This window comes from Coregonus clupeaformis, chromosome 7 (assembly GCF_020615455.1).
Source record: "Coregonus clupeaformis isolate EN_2021a chromosome 7, ASM2061545v1, whole genome shotgun sequence".
Lineage (NCBI taxonomy): Eukaryota > Metazoa > Chordata > Actinopteri > Salmoniformes > Salmonidae > Coregonus > Coregonus clupeaformis.
In genome coordinates, this window is record NC_059198.1 from 45403217 (window position 1) to 45427622 (window position 24406).

Here is a 24406-nt window from a genome sequence, read left to right on the forward strand (position 1 = left end):
ATGCTCTACAACATTCGGAGAGTACGACCCTGCCTTACACAGGAAGCGGCACAGGTCCTAATCCAGGCACTTGTCATCTCCCGTCTGGACTACTGCAACTCGCTGTTGGCTGGCCTCCCTGCCTGTGCCATTAAACCCCTACAACTCATCCAGAATGCCGAGCCCGTCTGGTGTTCAACCTTCCCAAGTTCTCTCACGTCACCCCCTCCTCCGCACACTCCACTGGCTTCCAGTTGAAGCTCGCATCCGCTACAAGACCATGGTGCTTGCCTATGGAGCAGTGAGGGGAACGGCACCTCTGTACCTTCAGGCTCTGATCAGTCCCTACACCCAAACGAGGGCATTGCGTTCATCCACCTCTGGCCTGCTGGCTCCCTTCCTCTGCGGAAGCATAGTTCCCGCTCAGCCCAGTCAAAACTGTTCGCTGCTCTGGCACCCCAATGGTGGAACAAGCTCCCTCACGACGCCAGGACAGCGGAGTCACTCACCACCTTCCGGAGACATTTGAAACCCCACCTCTTTAAGGAATACCTGGGATAGGATAAAGTAATCCTTCTACCCCCCCCCAAATTGTAAAGTGGTTATCCCACTGGCTATAGGGTGAACGCACCAATTTGTGAGTCGCTCTGGCTAAGAGCGTCTGCTAAATGACGTTAATGTGCCCTTGAGCAAGGCACTTAACCCTAATTGCTCCTGTAAGTCGCTCTGGATAAGAGCGTCTGCTAAATGACTAAAATGTAAATGTAAAATGAGGTGTTATGGTGTGGGGGTGCTTTGCTGATAACACTGTCTGTGATATATTTACATTTAACCAGCATGGCTACCACAGCATTCTGCAGCGATATGCTATCCCATCTGTTTTGGGCTTAGTGGGACTATCATTTGTTTTTCAACAGGACAATGACCCAACACACTTCCAGGCGGTGTAAGGGCAATTTTACCAAGAAGGAGAGTGATGGAGTGCTGCATCAGATGACCTGGCCTCCACAATCCCCCGACCTCAACCCAATTGAGATGGTTTGGGATGAGTCGGACGGCAGAGTGAAGGAAAAGCAGCCAACATGTGCTAAGCATATGTGGGAACTGCTTCAAGACTGTTGGAAAAGCATTCCAGGTGAAGTTGGTTGAGAGAATGCCAAGAGTGTGCAAAGCTGTCATCAAGGCAAAAGGTGGCTATTTGAAGAATCTCAAATATAAAATATATTATGATTTGTGTAACACTTTTTTGGTTACTACATGATTCCATATGTGTTATTTCATAGTTTTGATGTCTTCACTATTATTCTACAATGCAGAAAATAGTAAAAATAAAGAAAAACCCTTGAATGAGTAGGTGTGTCCAAACTTTTGACTGGTACTGTACATTTGGTATTTAATGAAGACAAGACCTCCTTTCACCATTCAGAGACTTTTATTTAATCTTAATTTCAGCAAATAAATAATGCCATGGCAAAATATAATGCAAATAATACCTTTACAATGCAAAAGAGTCCCCTGGACCCCCATATTGGCACAGTGAATTAAAGTAGATTTACTGTTCAGACAATAAACTGGTAAGAAATTAAAAAAGCATATCAGTTAAATACTGCATCACAGCAAGCAGCCAAGTTAGCTTATTTTCTTCAACATAGTGCATATACAACAACTTCAAATTTGCACTGATAACAATGATAATCGTTGATAATCATAATAACATGATTCAGCAGAAGCTGTAAAATATACAATCATTGCGTGCTATAAGCGTGACGACATTCAGGTCCTCACCTTATTCTCAATGTCATTCAACATCAAGTGGAAATACACTTCAGAAATGGCAAAGAACAATATGAAATGCTGGCTTTTTACTATGGCAACGAGAGTTGAAGATACATTACATTATGCAATGTTATATTTTGGCACTGAATTTTCTGTATATATGAGCCTCGATATTCAACCAAATATTTACATTCAATGTGTGTATGCATTTCTCTCGCTCTCTCTCTTTCTCTCTCTCTCTGTGTGTCTGTGTGTGTATACTGTGTGCAACTGAGCATGTGTGTCTGCTTTCCTGTCTCTCCCTTTTTTGTTTCTCTCTATATGATTTTACTTCATAAATATATCTCAGCTCTTCCTCTTTCTCCCTCTCTGGATCTCCCTCTTTCTGTCTCTGCTTCCATATTATCCACCGTTTAACCTCTGTATGGCACCAATCCTAATTTTAGACAAAAAGTTGGACTGTGGAAAACAGCACACCACTGGGAGACAGTCATCGCTGCACACTATGAACAGATGAAGACAAGGGTCTAGATTCAATCTGGGCCGTGGAAAATCCACGTTAAAGCGCGATTGACATTTAAAGGTCATTTCCAATTGAACCGACATATGCAGCGTTTACCGTGAATGTCGTCTCCACTAGCGCTGGAACATTGCCTTTAAAATGTGCATAGCGGACAAATGCGAGCGGATTGAATCTGGCCCAAGGAGATGCAAACCTACAATCACTGACAGAAAGAGAGACTGGGAAATTAGAGAGACACAAACAAAAGAAAAGTGAGGCGTAAAGACACAAACTCAAAGATAAAGAGAGAGAAGGAAAGAGAGAGGCAGGGAAGAGGAAATGGCAGGAGGAGGGGAGTGAAAGAAGCCATCTGAAAGAAAAAGAAACTTGTTCCTCTTCCTCCAGATCTCTTTATCTATCTGTGGGTTTTCATTCTTCTCAAGACTTTTCTTCTTCAAATGGACACCTCATACTCCCGTGTGTCCTAGGAACCAGGTAGCAATACAACAGACCCGAATAACAGTTAATTTGAAGAAGAAAATAGTTGGTTTTATATGCTACAGCAAAATATCCTCAGCAGTTTAGGACATGCAATCTCCAGGATTCATAAGCAACGGACTAGAGTATTCACTTTTTGTTAACTTACAGTCAATAGCATGGCAACTTCCAGCCCAAAAAAAAGCAAAGTTAGAGAGAACTTCTTCCTAAATCAGGGTTCTTCAATTCCGGTCCTGGAGGGCCGAAACACCTCTGTTTTTCATCCTCTCCTTCTAATCAGGGGCTAATTCAGACCTGGGACACCAGGTGAGTGCAATTAACTACCAGGTAGAAATAAAAAACAGAAGTGTTTCGGCCCTCCAGGACCGGAATTGAAGAACCCTGTCCTAAATACTAGTCAAAAGGTGAAAAGTTGAAAAAATAAGTGGCAATTTATTAAAGTTTATACAATATACCTGTACATTAACTCTACATTAAACTCTAGCTCAGTGACATAGATAGCACAATTTTACTTGGTGGTTGAGTTAGACTAACAACCTGGGTTTGATTCCCAGTTGGTTACACAGACAGGGCTAATCGTGTCCTGGTTAGGGGTTCAGGCTAGCTAGTTCCTACCCAGCCATAACTAAGGCCTCAATTCAATCAGATTGAGCATTAACCCGCGTTGGCGGTGTTGGAGGTGTAACTGCGGTATGAGATGACAAACCGGTGAGTGGCTGCTTGTGCCACCAACCTCTCCCTACCGCATTAGAAGTTCAAAATGGCGATAGAAACTGTAGCTTCTATCCATGATAGAAATAATGACAGGCTAATGCACGTTTTCATGTTAATTTGGATGGGAGGATTTTTAGCCTATAAGTTTAATCGAGGTGACGACAATAGAACATCACACATTCAAGTCTTTGAACTTGTAACGCGGCTGCATGACTTGTTGGGTATAAAGTCGGGTGTGGTTTCGTTGCATCCAATGGCAGAGTCTGTGATAGGGTAACGCAAGGAACCACTTGTGGATTTGACAGCTCTAATGCAGTTCCACCTCAGACACTGCCAAAACAACCACTATGCGGATGTTGGCTAGCGCGGATCTGATAGAATCTAGCCCCAAAGTGAGAGGTCTTGGGCAATACTCACCCATTAGGCAAAAATAGAGAAAATACTCACCCCTGCCTCGTATAAAGGGTTATTGAAGTCAGACTCCACAGTAATTGGGCTGTATGAGTGTGTGTGAGAGAGAGACTTCCAGAAAAGTGGCTTCCACTGCAGTCTACATACACTGAGGGAGAGGGAAAAGATAAATAAATGTTAAAGGGAGAGAATACATAATACAGTCAACTTCTGATATATGATCTATGCAATGGCTCAGTACTGTTGTGTGAATTTGTGTGTGTGTGTGTGTTAGGTCAGACCATGCCAATATCTGGTGAAAGTATGAAGAAAGCATTTGAATTGTGACTACTGAACTGCGCAGCACTTACTTTGTGTAGTACATGTAGATTCCACCAATCAGAAGGATGACCAGGATGATTGGCAGGATGATTGCCAAGGCAATGTTCTCGCTTAGCATCTGGTGGGAGGGCTCAAATGACTGGGATACTAGGGAAATAATCCAAAATAATAAATTGAAGAAGAAGTTAAAGCAAGACAATTAAAGAGGAATTCCACCACTTTTCAACCTCATTTTCATTATTTCCAGCACCATCCCTCTGAGCAAACCACGTAATTTCAACGTGGGAAATTGGGTAATATTTGTTTGAGACGTTGATCATTGAAATTACAACCCATATTCACCCACTCTAAAAGACAGCCAAAAGTTTGTTGAATTCCCAATATGTAATCACTATGATTGAGCCGGTATCTGCAGCATTTACCGTGAAGGTGACCACCATGAACGCGGGAACATTGACCTTAAAGCATTTTCCACAACCCGTGATCAGATTGAATACCAGTCCTTTCTTTAACTTTGATTTTTGGTTGCGATCGAGACGTGAATCCAACATAACAATTATTAACTTGTTGATAAACTGGATTTAAAAATAAATCTGATAGTGGAGATAAAGTTGAAGATCTGACGTTGTTTCAAAAGTACAAATTCATCATACAAGTTCTGTCGTGTTGAAAATTGGTTGCCATGACGTTTCTATGTTCTGTAGTTAGAAATATAAGAAGAAAGCCTGACATTAATTGCATTAAAAGTAAAACAAAGTGATTTTCAAAACCGACGAGTTTCTAGCCAGGGGGAGGCATTTTCCTCCTCCCTGTGTCACTATGAATCTCATAGTCTTTGTAAGTAACTGGAGAATGAATATGAGGTTGAAAAGTGCCAAAATTCCCCTAAAGAAGACGTAGAAGAAGACGAAAAATCACCTTCTAATTTATGATCATCCAACAGCTCCTCGTATGCCACTGATAGATGGTGAGATGCAGATTATTATTATAAGATCATCATTCCTCATTCATTCTTTACAATATGTTCAAGTGTTTCAATTCTCATGCATAATTTCTTGAAACCCCTCTAACTACTCATTCTCATTTCCAGCAGTCCAATGTAGATTGTCACCTTTGCAGAAGGGTGGTGGACTGTTCCATTGAGATGGGTGCCCCGGGACACAGTTGATAATAACCTCCCCAATGAGTTCATAGCCCTCATAGCAGAAAAAACGTAGTGTCTCTCCTGCCTGGTAGCTATGCTTGTACAATGTCTGGTAACCATTGTCTGGCACACCTGGGTTTGGGCATGGGTCATACTTCACTGTTTAGGGAAAGGAAATAAAGATGGAGGGAAAGAGAGACAGAAAGAGCGAGAGAGAGAGAGCAATGCCTTCAGAAAGTATTAACAGCCCTTTTCCCACATTTTTTTGTGTTACAGCCTGAATTTAAGATAGATTAAATTGAGATTATTTGTCACTGGCCTACACACAATACCAGATAATGTGAAAGTGGAATTATGTTTTTCAAAATGTTTACAAATTAATTATAAATGAAAAGCTGAAATGTCTTGAGTCAGTAAGTATTCAACCCCTTTGTTTTGGCAAGCCTAAATAAGTTCAGGAGTAAAAATGTGCTTAATAAGTCACATAAGTTGCATGCACTCACTCTGTGTGCAAGAAAAGTTTTTAACATGATTTTTGAATGACTACCTTGTCTCTGTACCCCACACATATAATTATCTGTAAGGTCCCTCAGTCGAGCAGTGAATTTCAAACACAGATTCAACCACAAAGATATATTGGTAGATGGTTAACATTTTTAAAAAGCAGACATTGAATATCCCTTTGAGCAAGTTGAAGTTATTAATTACACGTTGCATGGTGTATCAATACACCCAGTCTCTACAAAGATACAGGCGTCCTTCCTAACTCACTTGCTGGAGAGGAAGGAAACCGCTCAAGGATTTCACCATTAGGCGACTTTAAAACAGTTACAGAGTTTAATGGCTGTGATAAGAGAAAACTGAGGATGGATCAACAGCTTTGTAGTTACTCCACAATATTAACCTAATTGGCAGAGTGAAAAAAAGGAAGCTTGTACATAATACAAATATTCTAAAACATGCATCCTGTTTGCAACAAGGCACTAAAGTAATACTGCAAAAAATTTGGCAAAGAAATTCACTTTTTGTCCTCAATACAAAGCGTTATGTTTGGGGCAAATCCAATACAACACATTACTGAGTACCACTCTCCATATTTTCAAGCATAGTGGTGGCAGCATCATGTTATGGGTATGCTTGTAATTGTTAAGGACTGGGGAGTTTTTCAGGATAAAAAATAAATGGAATTGAGCTAAGCTCAGGCAAACGGACTGGGGAGTTTTTCAGGATAAAAAATAAATGGAATTGATCTAAGGCAAACTCCTAGAGGAAAGGTTCAGTCTGCTTTCCACCAGACACTGGGAGATGAATTCATCTTTCAGCAGGACAATAACCTAAAACACAAGGCCAAATCTACACTGGAGTTGCTTACCAAGACAGTGAATGTTCCTGAGTGGCCGAGTTACAGTTTGACTTAAATCTGCTTGAAAATCTATGGCAAGACCTGAAAATAGTTGTCTAGTAACCAATTTGACTGAGCTTGAAGAATTTTGAAAATAATAATTGGCAAATGTTGCGCAATCAAGGTGTGGAAAGCTCTTAGAGACTTACCCAGAAAGACTCAGCTGCAATCACTGCCAAAGCTGATTCTAACATGTATTGACTCAGGGGGTTGAATACTTATCTAATCCAGTGTTTTAGTGTTTTATTTGTCCTTTTTTAAAACAAATATTAGAATTTTTCTTCCACTGGAATTGACATTACAATATTATGTGTTGATCGTTGACAAAAAAATGACAATTAAATAAATGTTAACACAACAAAATGTGGAAAAAGTCAAGGGGTGTGAATACTTTTTGAAGGCACTTCAAAAACAAAAAGTGTAGGATTACAGTGTTTGACATCCATCTCAACACACACAGACAAACACCCAGGGGAGTGACTTACAGACACATTTGGGGCTGCGGTCACTCCACTTGGGGGTGCCCGTATCCCGTCCATGGCAGGAAATCTGGCCAGGGCCCTCCAGCTGGTAACCCTGGTTACAGGAGAAGCGCACAACTGTTCCAACAGCGAATCCAGACTCTGGGCGTACCGAACGTGCTCCGTTCACCACCTCCCCCGGATCAGGACACTGCTGGACTGCGGACGATAAGGGTATACAAGATATTATGTAATATTTTTATAATAAATAAAAAAATCTACTCTGGCACTACAGATGAAACAGAGGTAAATTAGTAAACACCAGCACGCTTATTTTCTGATATGTAGATGATTGTCCATTGTCCCAGAATAAACCCATATAGAAAACTAATGCATTTTAATATACACTGAGTATGAAAAACATTAGGAACACCTGCTCTTTCCATGACATAGACTGACCAGGTGAAAGCTATGATCCCTTATTGATGTCACCAGTTAAATCCACTTCAATCAGTGTAGATTTGTAAGCCTTGAAACAATTGAGACATGGATTGTGTATGTGTGCCATTCAGAGGGCGTTCCCGTAGAGCTCAGTTGGTAGAGCATGGCGCTTGCAACGCCAGGGCCAGTATGAAAAAAATGTATGCACTCACTAACTGTAAGTCTCTCTGGATAAGAGCGTCTGCTAAATGACTAAAATGTAAACAAAATATTTAAGTGCCTTTGAACGGGGTATCTACTAGGCACATCGGTTTGAGTGTGTCAAGAACTGCAACGCTGCTGGGAAGAATGGTCCACCACCCAAAGGACATCCAGCCAACTTGACACAACCGTGGGAAGCACAGGAGTTTGGTGGCACCTTAATTGGGGAGGACGAAATCAGTGGAATGGTATCAAACACATGGTTTTCATGTGTTTGACGCTATTCCATTCGCTCCGTTCAAGCCATTATTATGAGCCGTCCACCATCAGCCTCCTGTGGTGGGAAGCATTGGGGTCAACATGGGCCAGCATCCCTGTGGAACGCTTTCGACACCTTGTAGAGTCCATGCCCCGACGAATTGAGGCTGTTCTGAGGGCAAAAAGGGGTGCAACTCAATATTAGGAAAGTGTTCCTAATGTTTTGTTTACTCAGTGTACAAAACAGTATAAGCGGGTGAATAAAACAAATATTTACATATATATTTCATTAAAATGTCCCTTTACTGGAACTAAGGGGCCTAGCCCGAACCATGAAAAACAGCCCCAGACCATTATTCCTCCTCCACCAAACTTTACAGTTGGCACTATAAATTAGGTCATGTAGCGTTCTCCTGTCATCCACCAAACCCAGATTCGTCCGTCGGACTGCCAGATGGTGAAGCGTGATTCATCACTCCAGAGAACGCGTTTCTACTGCTCCAGAGTGCAATGGCGGTGATCTTTACACCACTCCAGCCGACGCTTGGCATTGCGCATGGTGATCTTAGGCTTGTGTATGGCTGCTCGGCCATGGAAACCCATTTCATGAAGCTCCCGACGAACAGTTCTTGTGCAGTTTGGAACTCGGTAGTGAGTGTTGCAACCAAGGACAGATGATTTTTACAGTGGGGAAAAAAAGTATTTAGTCAGCCACCAATTGTGCAAGTTCTCCCACTTAAAAAGATGAGAGAGGCCTGTCATTTTCATCATAGGTACACGTCAACTATGACAGACAAATGGAGAAAAAAAATTCCAGAAAATCACATTGTAGGATTTTTAATGAATTTATTTGCAAATTATGGTGGAAAATAAGTATTTGGTCACCTACAAACAAGCAAGATTTCTTGCTCTCACAGACCTGTAACTTCTTCTTTAAGAGGCTCCTCTGTCCTCCACTCGTTACCTGTATTAATGGCACCTGTTTGAACTTGTTATCAGTATAAAAGACACCTGTCCACAACCTCAAACAGTCACACTCCAAACTCCACTATGGCCAAGACCAAAGAGCTGTCAAAGGACACCAGAAACAAAATTGTAGACCTGCACCAGGCTGGGAAGACTGAATCTGCAATAGGTAAGCAGCTTGGTTTGAAGAAATCAACTGTGGGAGCAATTATTAGGAAATGGAAGACATACAAGACCACTGATAATCTCCCTCGATCTGGGGCTCCACGCAAGATCTCATCCCGTGGGGTCAAGATGATCACAAGAACGGTGAGCAAAAATCCCAGAACCACACGGGGGGACCTAGTGAATGACCTGCAGAGAGCTGGGACCAAAGTACCAAAGCCTACCATCAGTAACACACTACGCCGCCAGGGACTCAAATCCTGCAGTGCGAGACGTGTCCCCCTACTTAAGCCAGTACATGTCCAGGCCCGTCTGAAGTTTGCTAGAGTGCATTTGGATGATCCAGAAGAGGATTGGGAGAATGTCATATGGTCAGATGAAACCAAAATAGAACTTTTTGGTAAAAACTCAACTCGTCGTGTTTGGAGGACAAAGAATGCTGAGTTGCATCCAAAGAACACCATACCTACTGTGAAGCATGGGGGTGGAAACATCATGCTTTGGGGCTGTTTTTCTGCAAAGGGACCAGGACGACTGATCCGTGTAAAGGAAAGAATGAATGGGGCCATGTATCGTGAGATTTTGAGTGAAAACCTCCTTCCATCAGCAAGGGCATTGAAGATGAATCGTGGCTGGGTCTTTCAGCATGACAATGATCCCAAACACACCGCCCGGGCAACGAAGGAGTGGCTTCGTAAGAAGCATTTCAAGGTCCTGGAGTGGCCTAGCCAGTCTCCAGATCTCAACCCCATAGAAAATCTTTGGAGGGAGTTGAAAGTCTGTGTTGCCCAGCGACAGCCCCAAAACATCACTGCTCTAGGAGGAATGGGCCAAAATACCAGCAGTATGAAAACCTTGTGAAGACTTACAGAAAACGTTTGACCTGTGTCATTGCCAACAAAGGGTATATAACAAAGTATGGAGAAACTTTTGTTATTGACCAAATACTTATTTTCCACCATAATTTGCAAATAAATTCATTAAAAATCCTACAATGTGATTTTCTGGATTTCTTTTTCTCATTTTGTCTGTCATAGTTGACGTGTACCTATGATGAAAATTACAGGCCTCTCTCATCTTTTTAAGTGGGAGAACTTGCACAATTGGTGGCTGACTAAATACTTTTTTTCCCCACTGTATGCGCTAAGACGCTTCAGCACTCGGCGGTCCCGTTCTGTGAGCTTGTGTCTCCTACCACTTCACGGCTCAGCCGTTGTTACTCCTAGACGTGTCCACTTCACAATAACAGCACTTACAGTTGACCGGGGCAGCTATATCAGGGCAGAAATTTGACGAACTGACATTGGAAAGGTGGCATCTTATGATGGTGCCACGTTGAAAGTCACTGAGCTCTTCAGTAAGGCCATTCTACTGCCAATGTTTCCTATGGAGATTGCATGGCAGTGTGCTCAATTTTATACACCTGTCAGCAACTGTTGTGGCTGAAATAGCCGAATCCACTAATTTGAAGGGGTGTCCACATACTTTTGTATATATAGTGTATATTTTCTGGGTGACCTAAATATTGACTGGCTTTCAGCAAGCTGCCCACTCAAGAAAACGCTTCAAACTGTAATCAGTGCCTGCAACCTGGTTCAGGTTATCAGTAATCCTACCAGGGCATTAACAAACAGCACAGGAATGACATCATCATCATCATGTATTGATCACATCTTTATGAATGCTGCAGAAATCTGCTTTAAAGCAGTATCCAAATCTGTGATCACAATATTGTAGCCATATCTAGGAAAACCAAAGTTCCAAAGGCTGAGCCTAATATAGTGTATAAGAGCTCATACAATACGTTTTGTAGTGATTCCTATGTTGATGATGTAAAGAATATTTGCTGGACCAATCAGACACTGCACTTGACACATTTATGAAATTGCTTATTCCAGTTACTATTAAGAAAATGGACTGTTAAAACTGTTAAATCCACTTGGATTGATGAGGAATTGAAAAATTGTATAGTTGAGAGGCATAAGGCAATAGGTGTGGCAAATAAGTCTGGCAACACAACCGATTGGCAAACATACTGCAAATTGAGAAATCATGTGACTAAACTGAATTTAAAAAAAATAAGAATGAAACTATACTATGAAACAAAGATAAATTACAAAGAATGATAGTAAAAAGCTTTGGAGCACCTTCAATGACATTTTGGGCAAAAAGGCAAACTCAGCTCCATCATTCATTGAATCAGATAGCTCATTCATCTCAAAACCCACTTATACTGCCACATACTTTATTTTATTTTATTGGCAACATTATAAAACTTAGGCATGACATGCCAGCAACAAACACTGACACTACACATCCAAGTATATCTGACTAAATTATGAAAGACAAGCGCATTGTAATTTTGAATTCCGTAAAGTGAGTGTGGAAGAGGTGGAAAAAATGATTGTTGTCTATCAACAATGACAAGACACTGGGGTCTGACAACTTGGATGGAAAATTACTGAGGATAATAGCAGACGATATTGCCACTCCTATTTGCCATATCTTCATTTTAAGACTACTGGAAAATGTGTGCCCTCAGCCTGGAGGGAAGCAAAAGTCATTCCACTACCTAAAAATAGTAAAGCCCCCTTTACTGGCTCAAATAGTCGACCAATCAGCCTGTTACCAACCCTTAGTAAACGTTTGGGAAAAAAATTCTATTTTACAGTAATCAAATTGACAACAGACTTTCAGCACGCTTATAGGGAAGGACATTTAACAAGCACAGCACTTACACAAATGACTGATGATTGGCTGAGAGAAATTGATGATGAAAGGATTGTGGGGGCTGTTTTGTTAGACTTCAGTGTGACTTTTGACATTATCGATCATAGTCTGTTACTGAAAAAACGTATGTGTTATGGCTTTACACCCCCTGTAAATTACAATTGGCTCAGAACAGGGCAGCACGGCTGGCCCTTAAATGTACATGGAGAGCTATCATTAATAATATGCATGTCAATCTCTCATGGCTCAAAGTAGAGGAGAGATTGACTTCATCACTACTTGTTTTTGTATTGACATGTTGAATGCAGCAAGCTTTCTGTTTAAAATACTAGCACACAGCTCGGACACCCATGCATACCCCACAAGACATGCCACCAGAGGTCTCCTCACAATGTAAAACATTGGCGCCGACGAAGATGGCGGCCTCACGACTAGCTCTTAGGAAACTTTGCGGTATTTCATTTTTTTATGTATTATTTTTTACATTATAAGCTCAGAAAGTGTTTTGTATCATTACATACAGCCGGGAAAAACTATTGGATATCAGAGCGGCGGTAACTCACCAGAACTAACAGCATTATGACCAGGAATACGACTTTCCCGAAGCAGATCCTTTGTTTGCTCTCCCCAGGGCAATTGAACTGATTCCAGCGGCTGATCCAAAACATCGCCGGCAGAGAAGAGGCACTCGGAGCGGCCTGCTGGTTCGACTTAGGAGGCGTGCACACCACCCACCGCTTCCAAGTATATTACTCGCTAATGTTCAGTCTTTGGATAACAAAGTCGACGAGCTCTGGGCAAGGATTTCCTTCTAGAGAGACATCAAGGCCTGTAACATACTTTGTTTCCCGGAAACATGGCTCTCTCTGGATATTCTGTCGAAATCGGTCCAGCCAGATGGGTTCTCAGTTCATCGCGCAGACAGAAATAAATATCTCTCCGGGAAGCAGAAGAGCGAAGGTGTGTGTTTCATGATTAACGACTCATGGTGTAATTGTAGTAACATTCATGAACTCAAGTCCTTTTGTTCACCCGATCTAGAATACCTCACAATCAAATGCTGTATTATCTCCCAAGATAATTTTCTTCAGTTATAGTCACCCCTCAAGCCGATACCACGACGGCCCTCAAAGAACTTAACTGGATTTTATGCAAACTGGAAACCACATATCCTGAGGCTGCATTTATTGTAGCTGGGGATTTTAACAAAGCAAATTTGAGGACTAGACTGCCAAAGTTCTATCAACATATTGACTGTTGTACTCAGGCTGCTAAGATTCTCGACCATTGCTATTCGAACTTCCGGGATGGTTATGAGGCCCTCCCCCGCCATCCTTTTGGCAAATCTGACCATGACTCCATTTTGCTCCTCCCTTCCTATAGGCAGAAACTCAAACAGGAAGTACCTGTGCTAAGGACTATTCAACGATGGTCTGACCAATCGTAATCCACGCTTCAAGATTGTTTTGATCACGCGGACTGGGATATGTTCCAGGTAGCTTGCGAAAATAATTTAGACGAATACACTGAAACAGTGACTGAGTATATCAGGAAGTGTGTAGGATATGTTGTGCCCACTGTGACTATTAAAACCTACCCTAACCAGAAACCGTGGATAGATGGAAGCATTCGCGCAAAAATGAAAGCGTGAACCACCGCATTTAACCATGGCAAGGTGACTGGGATTATGGCAGAATACAAACAGTGTAGCTATTCACTCCGCAAGGCAATTAAACAGGCAAAACATCAGTATAGAGACAAAGTGGAGTCACAATTCAACGGCTCAGACACAAGACGTATGTGGCAGGGTCTACAGACAATCACAGACTACAAAAGGAAAACCAGCCACGTCGCCGACACTGATGTCTTGCTTCCGGACAAGCTAAACACCTTCTTTGCCCGCTTTGAGGATAACACAGTGCCACCAACGAGGCCCACGACCAAGGACTGTGGGCTCTCCTTCTCCGTGGCCAACGTGAGTAAGACATTTAAGCATGTTAACCCCTGCATGGCTGCCGGCCCAGACGGCATCCCTAGCCGCGTCCTCAGAGCTTGCGCAGACCAGCTGGCTGGTGTGTTTACGGACAAATTCAATCTCTCCCTATCCCAGTCTGCTGTCCCCACATGCTTCAAGATGGCCACCATTGTTCCTGTACCCAAGAAAGCAAAGGTAACTGAACTAAATGACTATCGCCCCATAGCACTCACCTCTGTCATCATGAAGTGCTTTGAGAGACTAGTCAAGGACCATATCACCTCTACCTTACCTGTCACCCTAGACCCATTTCAATTTGCTTAGCGCCCCAATAAATCTACAGACGAAGCAATCACCTTCACACTGCACACTGCCCTATCCCATCTGGACAAGAGTAATTCCTATGTAAGAATGCTGTTCATTGACTATAGCTCAGCATTTAACACCATAGTACCCTCCAAGCTCATCATTAAGCTCAAGGCCCTGGGTCTGAACCCCATCCTGTGCTACTGGGTCCTGGACTTCCTGACAGGCCACCCCCAGTTGGTTAAGGTAGGAAACAACACCTCCAATTCGCTGATCCTCAACACTGGGGCATGCTAAGCCCCCTCCTTTACTCCCTGTTCACCCATGACTGTGTGGCCAAGCACGCCTCCAACTCAAATCATCAAGTTTGCAGACTACACAACAGTAGTAGGCTTGATTACCAACAATGACGAGACAGCATACAGGGAGGAGGTGAGGGCTCTGGGAGTGTGGTGCCAGGAAAATATCCTCTCACTCAACATCAACAAAACAAAGGAGATGATTGTGGACTTCAGGAAACAGCAGAGGGTGCACCCCCCTATCCACATCGATGGTCCGCAGTGGAGAAAGTGGAAAGCTTCAAGTTCCTTGGCGTACTCATTACTGACAAACTGAAATGGTCCACCCCATGCAGACAGTGTGGCGAAGAAGGCGCAACAGAGCCTCTTCAACCTCAGGAGGCTGAAGAAATTTGGCTCGGCACCTAAAACCCTCACAAACTTTTACAGATGCACAATTGAGAGCATCCTGTCGGGCTGTATCACCGCCTGGTATGGCAACTGCACCTCCCGCAACCGCAGGGCTCTCCAGAGGGTGGTGCGGTCTGCCGAACGCATTACCGGGGGCAAACTACCCGCCCTCCAGGACACCTAAGGCACCCAATGTCAAAGGAAGGCCAAAAAGATCATCAAGGACATCAACCACCTGAGCCACTGCCTGTTCACCCCATTATCATCCAGAAGGCGAGGTCAGCACAGATGCATCAAAGCTGAGATCGAGAGACTGAAAAACAGCTTCTATCTCAAGGCCATCAGACTGTTAAATAGCCATCACTAGCACATTAGATACTGCTGCTCCCTATATAAAATCACTGGCCACTTTAAGAAATGGAACAGTAGTCACTTTAATAATGTTTACATATCTAGCATTACTCATCTCATATGTATTTACTGTATTCTATAATATTCTACTGTATCTTAGTCCATGCCGCTCTGTCATTGCTCGTCCATGTATATATTCTTAATTCCATTCCTTACTTAGATTTGTGTGTATTGGGTATATGTTGTGAAATTGTTAGATATTACTTGTTAGATATTACTGCACTGTCAGAGCTAGAAGCACAAGCATTTCGCTACACCCGCAATAACATCTGCTAAACACGTGTATGTGACAAATAACATTTGATTTGATTTGAATCCCCAAGTGCAGAGCACACTATGCGAGGTGCACAGTACTACATAGAGCCATGGCTACATTGAACTCTATTCCACTTCAGGTAAGTGATGCAAGCAGTAGAATCTGATTTTAAAAAACAGATACAAATACACCTTATGGAACAGAGGGGACTGGACAGACACGCATACAAATATACATGGTAACACTCACACTCTCCACAAACAGATTTTGTATTGTAGATATGTGGTAGTAGAGTAGTGGCCTGAGAGGACAGACTTTTTAATTTTTTAAGTTATTTTTAATATATATTTAAGTGGGTTTGATTTAGTTTTTGTTGTTTACATTTTCAATTTTGTTCATTCTCTTTTAAACATGAATTGGTTGAAAATGCATTGCTCAGTTATCAGAGGTGGGACCAAGTCACTATTGTTTGAGTCACAAGCAAGTCTCAAGTCACAAGTTCCGAGTCTCAAGTCGAGTCCTAAGTAGAACGGGTCAAGACTCGAATCCAAGCCTTCTAAGAGCAAGTCAAGTCTAGTCGAGTCACAAGTTTACAAGTCAAGTCTCAATTAAAGTAAACAAATGTATCTATACATGCAATGACTTGTTCAACTACAAATCTTTGTATATTTATTGAGGCTACCAGACAGCCCTTTTCATTATTTTGTCTACAACACATTTTGATTAGCCTATGTAATTGTGACCTTGTAGCAGTAGTAAGGGCATGAAATCAGCAGAAGGCAAGGCAGGTTGACATGCTCAGAGTGTAGATGTATTTGCAATAAACGGTACAGGGCTGGAATGATAAAACTCTAGCAATTATTGTAGTATTAAATGGAATATATATTTACCACATAGGGCCTATGCATTTAAACAAGAGAAAAAAAGCACTCTCTACTGGCGGGAGTTTGTAGAGCACAAGTGAAGAGCCGCGCCTATGGTGCCATAGTAATAATTCATTTTAAACAAATTCCAAATGCAAGCTTCATACAGTTGAAGTCGGAAGTTTACATACACTTAGGTTGGAGTCATTAAAACTCGTTTTTCAACCACTCCACACATTTCTTGTTAACAAACTATAGTTTTGGCAAGTCGGTTAGGACATCTACTTTGTGCATGACACAAGTCATTTTTCCAACAATTGTTTACAGACAGATTATTTCACTTATAATTCACTGTATCACAATTCCAGTGGGTCAGAAGTTTACATACACTATGTTGACTGTGCCTTTAAACAGCTTGGAAAATTCCAGAAAATGATGTCATGGCTTTAGAAGCTTCTGTTAGGCTAATTGACATCATTTGAGTCAATTGGAGGTGTACCTGTGGATGTATTTCAAGGCCTACCTTCAAACTCAGTGCCTCTTTGCTTGACATCATGGCAAAATCAAAAGAAATCAGCCAAGCTCTCAGAAAAAGAATTGTAGACCTCCACAAGTCTGGTTCATCCTTGGGAGCAATTTCCAAACGCCTGAAGGTACCACGTTGATCTGTACAAACAATAGTACGCAAGTATAAACACCATGGGACCACGAACCCGTCATACCGCTCAGGAAGGAGACGCATTCTGTCTCCTAGAGATGAACGTACTTTGGTGCGAAAAGTGCAAATCAATCCCAGAACAACAGCAAAGGACCTTGTGCTGGAGGAAACAGGTACAAAAGTATCTATATCCACAGTAAAACGAGTCCTATATCGACATAACCTGAAAGGACGCTCAGCAAGGAAGAAGCCACTGCTCCAAAACCGCCATAAAAAAGCCAGACTACAGTTTGTAACTGCACATGGGGACAAAGATCGTACTTTTGGGAGAAATGTCCTCTGGTCTGATGAAACAAAAATATAACTGTTTGGCCATAATGACCATCGTTATGTTTGGAGGAAAAAGGGGATAGCTTGCAAGCAGAAAACACCATCCCAACCGTGAAGCACGGGGGTGGCAACATCATGCTGTGGGGGTGCTTTGCTGCTGGAGGTACTGGTGCACTTCACAAAATAGATGGCATCATGAGGAAGGAAAATGATGTGGATATATTGAAGCAACATCTCAAGACATCAGTCAGGAAGTTAAAGTTTGGTCGCAAATGGGTCTTCAAAATGGACAATGACCCCAAGCATACTTCCAAAGTTGTGGCAAAATGGCTTAAGGACAACAAAGTCAAGGTATTGGAGTGGCCATCACAAAGTCCTGACCTCAATCCTATAGAAGGAGGAATGGGCCAAAATTCACCCAACTTACTGTGGGAAGCTTGTGGAAGGCTACCCGAAACGTTTGACCCAAGTTAAACAATTTAAAGGCAATGCTAACAAATACGAATTGAGTGTATGTAAACATCTGACCCACTGGGAATGTAATGAAAGAAAAAAAAGGTGAAATAAATAATTCTCTCTACTATTATTTAGACATTTCATATTCATAAAATAAAGTAGTGATCCTAACTGACCTAAGACAGGGAATTTTTACTAGGATTAAATGTCAGGAATTGTGAAAAACTGAGTTTAAATGTATTTGGCTAAGGTGTATGTAAACTTCCGACTTCAACTGTATGTAGATTATCAATTTCAAACAAAATACCAGTCGGCCTTTGCTAGTAATTGTTGCCCCATTGCTGATGAGCTTGCAAAATAAACAGTTACTATTTTTGATCACCAAACAATTTTTGGAGCTGCATATTTATTTATTATGGCAATCCTCTCTTCCTATAATTTGACGTTTGCTAGGCACCAGATCCTATAGCTGTACAGCAAATCAGCAATCTGTTCGCTAGCTCACCACCCGACCTGTGTTGATTGACAGTTTGCTGGTCCAATCAGAGTTCCGAGTGTGCGTTTCACTAGGCAATCTGTTGCAGTTTTTTTTGCATAGGCGATGCTGCGGCTACTGTCTCTGGCTGCGTGTAGAGTAATCCACGTAGTCTCTGTGCCACAGAATGAGTGACAAAACATTACAAAACCTGGCCAGATAATTTCAAGTCATCAGTCTCAAGTCAAAGTTGAGTCCCGAGTCTTGAGGCTCCAAGTCCAAGTCAAGTCATTTTATTTTCTGTCAAGTCGAGTCTCAAATCATCAAATTTGTGACTCAAGTTAGACTCGAGTCCAGGTCATGTGACTCGAGTCCACAACTCTGTCAGTTATCACTTGTCTCATGTAAACTCTGTAGTTGCCACTTTAACCACTGTAAGTCTAAGCCCTTAGATGGCAATATCTACTAAACTAGCATATGGAGTTGTTTAATCATTTAGCCATTTGATTTGGAATTTTAGGACCCCTTTAGGTATGCACTACCGGTCAAAAGTTTTAGAACACCTACTCATTCAAGGGTATTTCTTTATTTTTACTATTTTCTACATTGTAGACATCAAACCTGAAATAACACATATGGAACTTTGAAACCATCATGTGCTATGATGAAATTGGCTCTCATGAGGACCACCACAGGAATGGAAGACCCAGAGTTACCTCTGCTGCAGAGGATAAGTTCATTAGAGTTACCAGTCTCAGAAATTGCAGCCCAAATAAATGCTTCACAGAGTTCAAGTAACAGACACATCTCAACATCAACTCTTCAGAGGAGGCTGTGTGAATCAGGCCTTCATGGTTGAATTGCTGCAAAGAAAACACTACTAAAGTGGCGCAGTGGTCTAAGGCACTGCATCTCAGTGCTTGAGGCGTCACTACAGACCCCCTGGTTCGATTCCAGGCTGCATCACAACCGGCCGTGATTGGGAGTCTCATAGGGCAGCGCACAGTTGGCCGGTGTAGGCCGTCATTGTAAATAACAATTTCTTCTTAACTGACTTGCCTAGTTAAATAAAGGTAAAATAAAAATAAGATGAAGAGACTTCCGTGGGCCAAGAAACATGAGCAATGGACATTAGACTGGTGGACATTTTTCCTTTGGTCTGGAGTCCAAATTGGAGATATTTGGTTCCAACCGCCGTGTCTTTGTGAGACGCGGTGTGGGTGAACGGATGATCTCCGCATGTGTATTTCCCACCGTAAAGCATGGAGGAGGAGGTGTTATGGTGTGGGGGTGCTTTGCTGGTGACACTGTCTGTGATTTATTTAGAATTCAAGGCACACTTAACCAGCATGGCTACCACGGCATTCTGCAGCAATACACCATCCCACCTGGTTTGGGCTTAGTGGGACTATCATATGTTTTTCAACAGGACAATGACCCAACACACCTCCAAGCTGTGTAAGGGCTATTCTTCCAAGAAGGAGAGTGATGGAGTGCTGCATCAGATTACCTGGCCTCCACAATCCCCCGACCTCAACCAAATTGAGATGGTTTGGGATGAGTCGGACCGCAGAGTTTATTTATTTTATTTCACCTTTATTTAACCAGGTAAGCCAGTTGAGAACAAGTTCTCATTTACAACTGCGACCTGGCCAAGATGAAGCAAAGCAGTGCAATAAAAACAACAACAACACAGAGTTACATATGGAATAAACAAAAACGTACAGTCAATAACACAATAGAAAATAGATATACAGTGAGGGAAAAATAATAATTTTAATGGTAGGTTTATTTGAACAGTGAGAGACAGAATAACAACAACAAAATCCAGAAAAATGCATGTCAAAAATGTTATAAATTGATTTGCATTTTAAGGAGGGAAATAAGTATTTGACCCCTTCTCAATCAGAAAGATTTCTGGCTCCCAGGTGTCTTTTATACAGGTAATGAGCTGAGATTAGGAGCACACTCTTAACGGGAGTGCTCCTAATCTCAGTTTGTTACCTGTATAAAAGACACCTGTCCACAGAAGCAATCAATCAATCAGATTCCAAACTCTCCACCATGGCCAAGACCAAAGAGCTCTCCAAGGATGTCAGGGACAAGACTGTAAACCTACACAAGGCTGGAATGGGCTACAAGACCATCGGCAAGCAGCTTGGTGAGAAGGTGACAACAGTTAGTGCGATTATTCGCAAATGGAAGAAACACAAAAGACCTGTCAATCTCCCTCGGCCTGGGGCTCCATGCAAGATCTCACCTCGTGGAGTTGCAATGATCATGAGAACGGTGAGGAATCAGCCCAGAACTACACGGGAGGATCTTGTCAATGATCTCAAGGCAGCTGGGACCATAGTCACCAAGAAAACAATTGGTAACACACTACGCCGTGAAGGACTGAAATCCTGCAGCACCCGCAAGGTCCCCCTGCTCAAGAAAGCACATATACAGGCCCGTCTGAAGTTTGCCAATGAACATCTGCATGATTCAGAGGAGAACTGGGTGAAAGTGTTGTGGTCAGATGAGACCAAAATCGAGCTCTTTGGCATCAACTCAACTCGCCGTGTTTGGAGGAGGAGGAATGCTGCCTATGACCCAAAGAACACCATCCCCACCGTCAAACATGGAGGTGGAAACATTATGCTTTGGGGGTGATTTTCTGCTAAGGGGACAGGACAACTTCACCGCATCAAAGGGACGATGGACGGGGCCATGTACCGTCAAATCTTGGGTTTGAACCTCCTTCCCTCAGCCAGTGCATTGAAAATGGGTCGTGGATGGGTATTCCAGCATGACAATGACCCAAAACACACGGCCAAGGCAACAAAGGAGTGGCTCAAGAAGAAGCACACATTAAGGTCCTGGAGTGGCCTAGCCAGTCTCCAGACCTTAATCCCATAGAAAATCTGTGGAGGGAGCTGAAGGTTCGAGTTGCCAAACGTCAGCCTCGAAACCTTAATGACTTGGAGAAGATCTGCAAAGAGGAGTGGAACATTCCCCCCCCAAAAAAAGAAAAAAAAGAAGAGGAGTGGAACAAAATCCCTCCTGAGATGTGTGCAAACCTGGTGGCCAACTGCCAACAAGTGTTTTGCCACCAAGTACTAAGTCATGTTTTGCAGAGGGGTCAAATACTTATTTCCCTCATTAAATTGCAAATCAATTTATAAAATTTTTGACATGCGTTTCTCTGGATCTTTTTGTTGTTATTCTGTCTCTCACTGTTCAAATAAACCTACCATTAAAATTATAGACTGATCATTTCTTTGTCAGTGGGCAAACATACAAAATCAGCAGGGGATCAAATACTTTTTTCCCTCAATGTACTCTTATAATCTCCACCCGGCACAGCCAGAAGAGGACTGGCCACCCCTCAGAGTCTGGTTCCTCTCTAGGTTTCTTCCTAGGTTCCTGTCTTTCTAGGGAGTTTTTCCAAGCCACCGTGCTTCGACATCTGCATTGCTTGCTCTTTGGGGTTTTAGGCTGGGTTTCTGTATAAGCACTTTGTGACATCTGCTGATGTAAAAAGGGCTTTATAAATACATTTTATTTGATTTATTGTGGGAGCACCTCCTCTAAGAGTATGATTAGGCTGTTTGAGAAGGTTTAAATCCTCAGCAACATGCCTATACATTGTTTGAAGTATAACAGACCAGCATACTGTAGTAGGTAAAGGTGTGTGCTGGAAAACCTTGGTAGAGCAGGCATTGTGGTGCTCGTGAATTTCCTTTGTTTTTCGGCTTCAGACCAATGACTTCTCACTTAAAACGTAGTTTTTCGTTTTTCATATAGATAGTATTTGAACCCAGGTCTGGTTGCTAGGCAACCACCCGGCTCCACCCATGGCTAAAGCCAGTGTGAGAAACTTGCTAGCAAACATTTGCACTATGAAACTAAATAAATAGTGCACTCTGAACCACAAAACGTATTTGCTAGATTCATGATAGTGTTGTTGGACAAAGCAAGGAAAGTGAACTTCAAAACGAGAAGCAGTTTTATTGGGATATGCAGCTGTTGTTGGTACAGTAATGACCCTTAAAGGGAATGTTGCACAATACAGTGCATTCAGAAAGTATTCAGACAACCTTGACTTTTTCCACATTTTGTTACATTAAAACTGATTAAATAGTTGTTTTTCTCATTAATCTACACACAATACCCTATAATGACAAAGCAAAAACTGAAATATGACATTTACATACGTATTAAGACCTTTTACTCAGTTGAAGCACCTTTGAAAGCGATTACAGCCTTGAGTCTTCTTGGGTATGACACTACAAGCTTGGCACACCTGCATTTGGGGAGTTTCTCCCATTCTTCTCTGCAGATCCTCTCAAGCTCTGTCAGGTTGGATTGGGAGCGTCGCTGCACAGCTATTTTCAGGGCTCTCCAGAGATGTTCGATCTGATTAAAGTCTGGGCTCTGGCTGGGCCACTCAAGGACATTCAGAGACCTGTCCCGAAGCCACTCCTGCGTTGTCTTGGCTGTGTGCTTAGGGTCATTGTCTGGTTGGAAAGTGAGCCTTCGCCCCAGTCTGAGGTCCTGAGCGCTCGAGTAGGTTTTCATCAAAGATCTCTGTACTTTTCTCCATTCATCTTTCGCTCGATCCTGACTAGTCTCCTAGGCCCTGCCATTGAAAAACAAACCCACAGCATGATGCTGCCACCACCATGCTTCATCGTAGGGATGGTGCCAGGTTTCCCCCAGGCGTGACACTTGGCTATCAGGCCAAAGAGTTCAATCTTAGTTTCATCAGACCAGAGAATCTTATTTCTCATGGTCTGAGAGTCCTTTAGGTGCCTTTTGGCAAACTCCAAGTGGGCTGTCTTGTGCCTTTTACTGAGGAGTGGCTTCCGTCTGGCCACTACCATAAAGGCCTGATTGGTGGAGTGCAGCAGAAATGGTTGTCCTTCTGGAAGGTTCTCCCATCTCCACAGAGGAACTCTGGAGTTCTGTCAGAGTGACCATCGGGTTCTTGGTCACCTCCCTGACCAAGGCCCTTCTCCCCCGAATGCTCAGTTTGGCCAGGCGGCCAGCTCTAGGAAGAGTCTTGGTGGTTCCAAACTTCTTCCATTTAAGAATGATGGAGACCACTGTGTTCTTGGGGACCTTCAATGCTGTAGAAATGTTTTGGTACCCTTCCCCAGATCTGCACATCAACACAATCCTGTCTCGGAGCTCTACGGACAATTCCTTCGACCTCATGGCTTGATTTTTGCTCTGACATGCACTGTCAACTGTGGGACCTTATATAGACAGGTGTGTACCTTTCCAAATCATGTCCAATCAATTGACTTTACCACAGGTGGGCTCCAATCAAGTTGTAGAAACATCTCAAGGATGATCAATGGAAACAGGATGCACCTGAGCTCAATTTCGAGTCTCATAGCAAAGGGTCTGAATAGTTATATGAATAAGGTATTTCTGCTTTTTATTTGTAATACATTTGCACCCAAAAAAATAAATATGGTTTTGCTTTGTCATTATGGGTTATTGATGAAATGTTTTACTTATTTAATCCATTTTAGAATAAGGCTGTAACGTAACAAAATGTGGAAAAATTGTCTGAATACTTTCCTGAATGCACTGTATATTTCCACATATCTATCAACGTAAATTGGTGCAAAAGTTTTTAAAAAGTATAATAATTATACACTTTAATTTTTTGCAATTTGAATTAGATTTATAAAAAACTCATATACAGTACCAACAATACATTGCGGCTTTGACGTCAAGAGAAGAACAGCCCGTTGGTGGCGGCAGTGCACTGTTTAACAGTAGGAATGTTTGATTTATTGGGAAAAAGTCAGACCGCTTCGGGCAGAATGGTTCAGGGGAACCCCTGGTGATTCAGTCTCACTCTGCCCCAAAGGATTACGATGGCTACCAACAGTGGAATAATGGATTCACCATGAAGCTCTGGCTAGTAAAACCCGGTTCCAACAGTTAAATCCTGCCAGCTCCAAGTCCACTGACACCACTGGTGTTACAGCACGACGGCGGACGACTTCAGTGATGGAG

General features: G+C 42.4%; 1 protein-coding gene across 2 annotated transcripts in view; it reads right to left on the reverse strand.

The window, feature by feature from the left end:
• Positions 1 to 1392: 1392 nt before the first annotated feature.
• Positions 1393 to 24406, reverse strand: part of LOC121569800 (seizure protein 6 homolog) — a 107126-nt gene continuing 84112 nt past the window's right edge. For both annotated transcript variants that reach the window (XM_041881005.2, XM_041881004.2), the window contains exons 14-19: positions 7233 to 7427; positions 5313 to 5504; positions 5120 to 5158; positions 4231 to 4348; positions 3917 to 4028; positions 1393 to 2741 (exon numbers count right to left, since the gene is read on the reverse strand). In XM_041881005.2, coding sequence (XP_041736939.1) covers positions 2712 to 2741; positions 3917 to 4028; positions 4231 to 4348; positions 5120 to 5158; positions 5313 to 5504; positions 7233 to 7427 — 686 coding nt within the window. In that variant the 3' untranslated portion in view covers positions 1393 to 2711. The remainder of the gene's footprint in view (positions 2742 to 3916; positions 4029 to 4230; positions 4349 to 5119; positions 5159 to 5312; positions 5505 to 7232; positions 7428 to 24406) is intronic.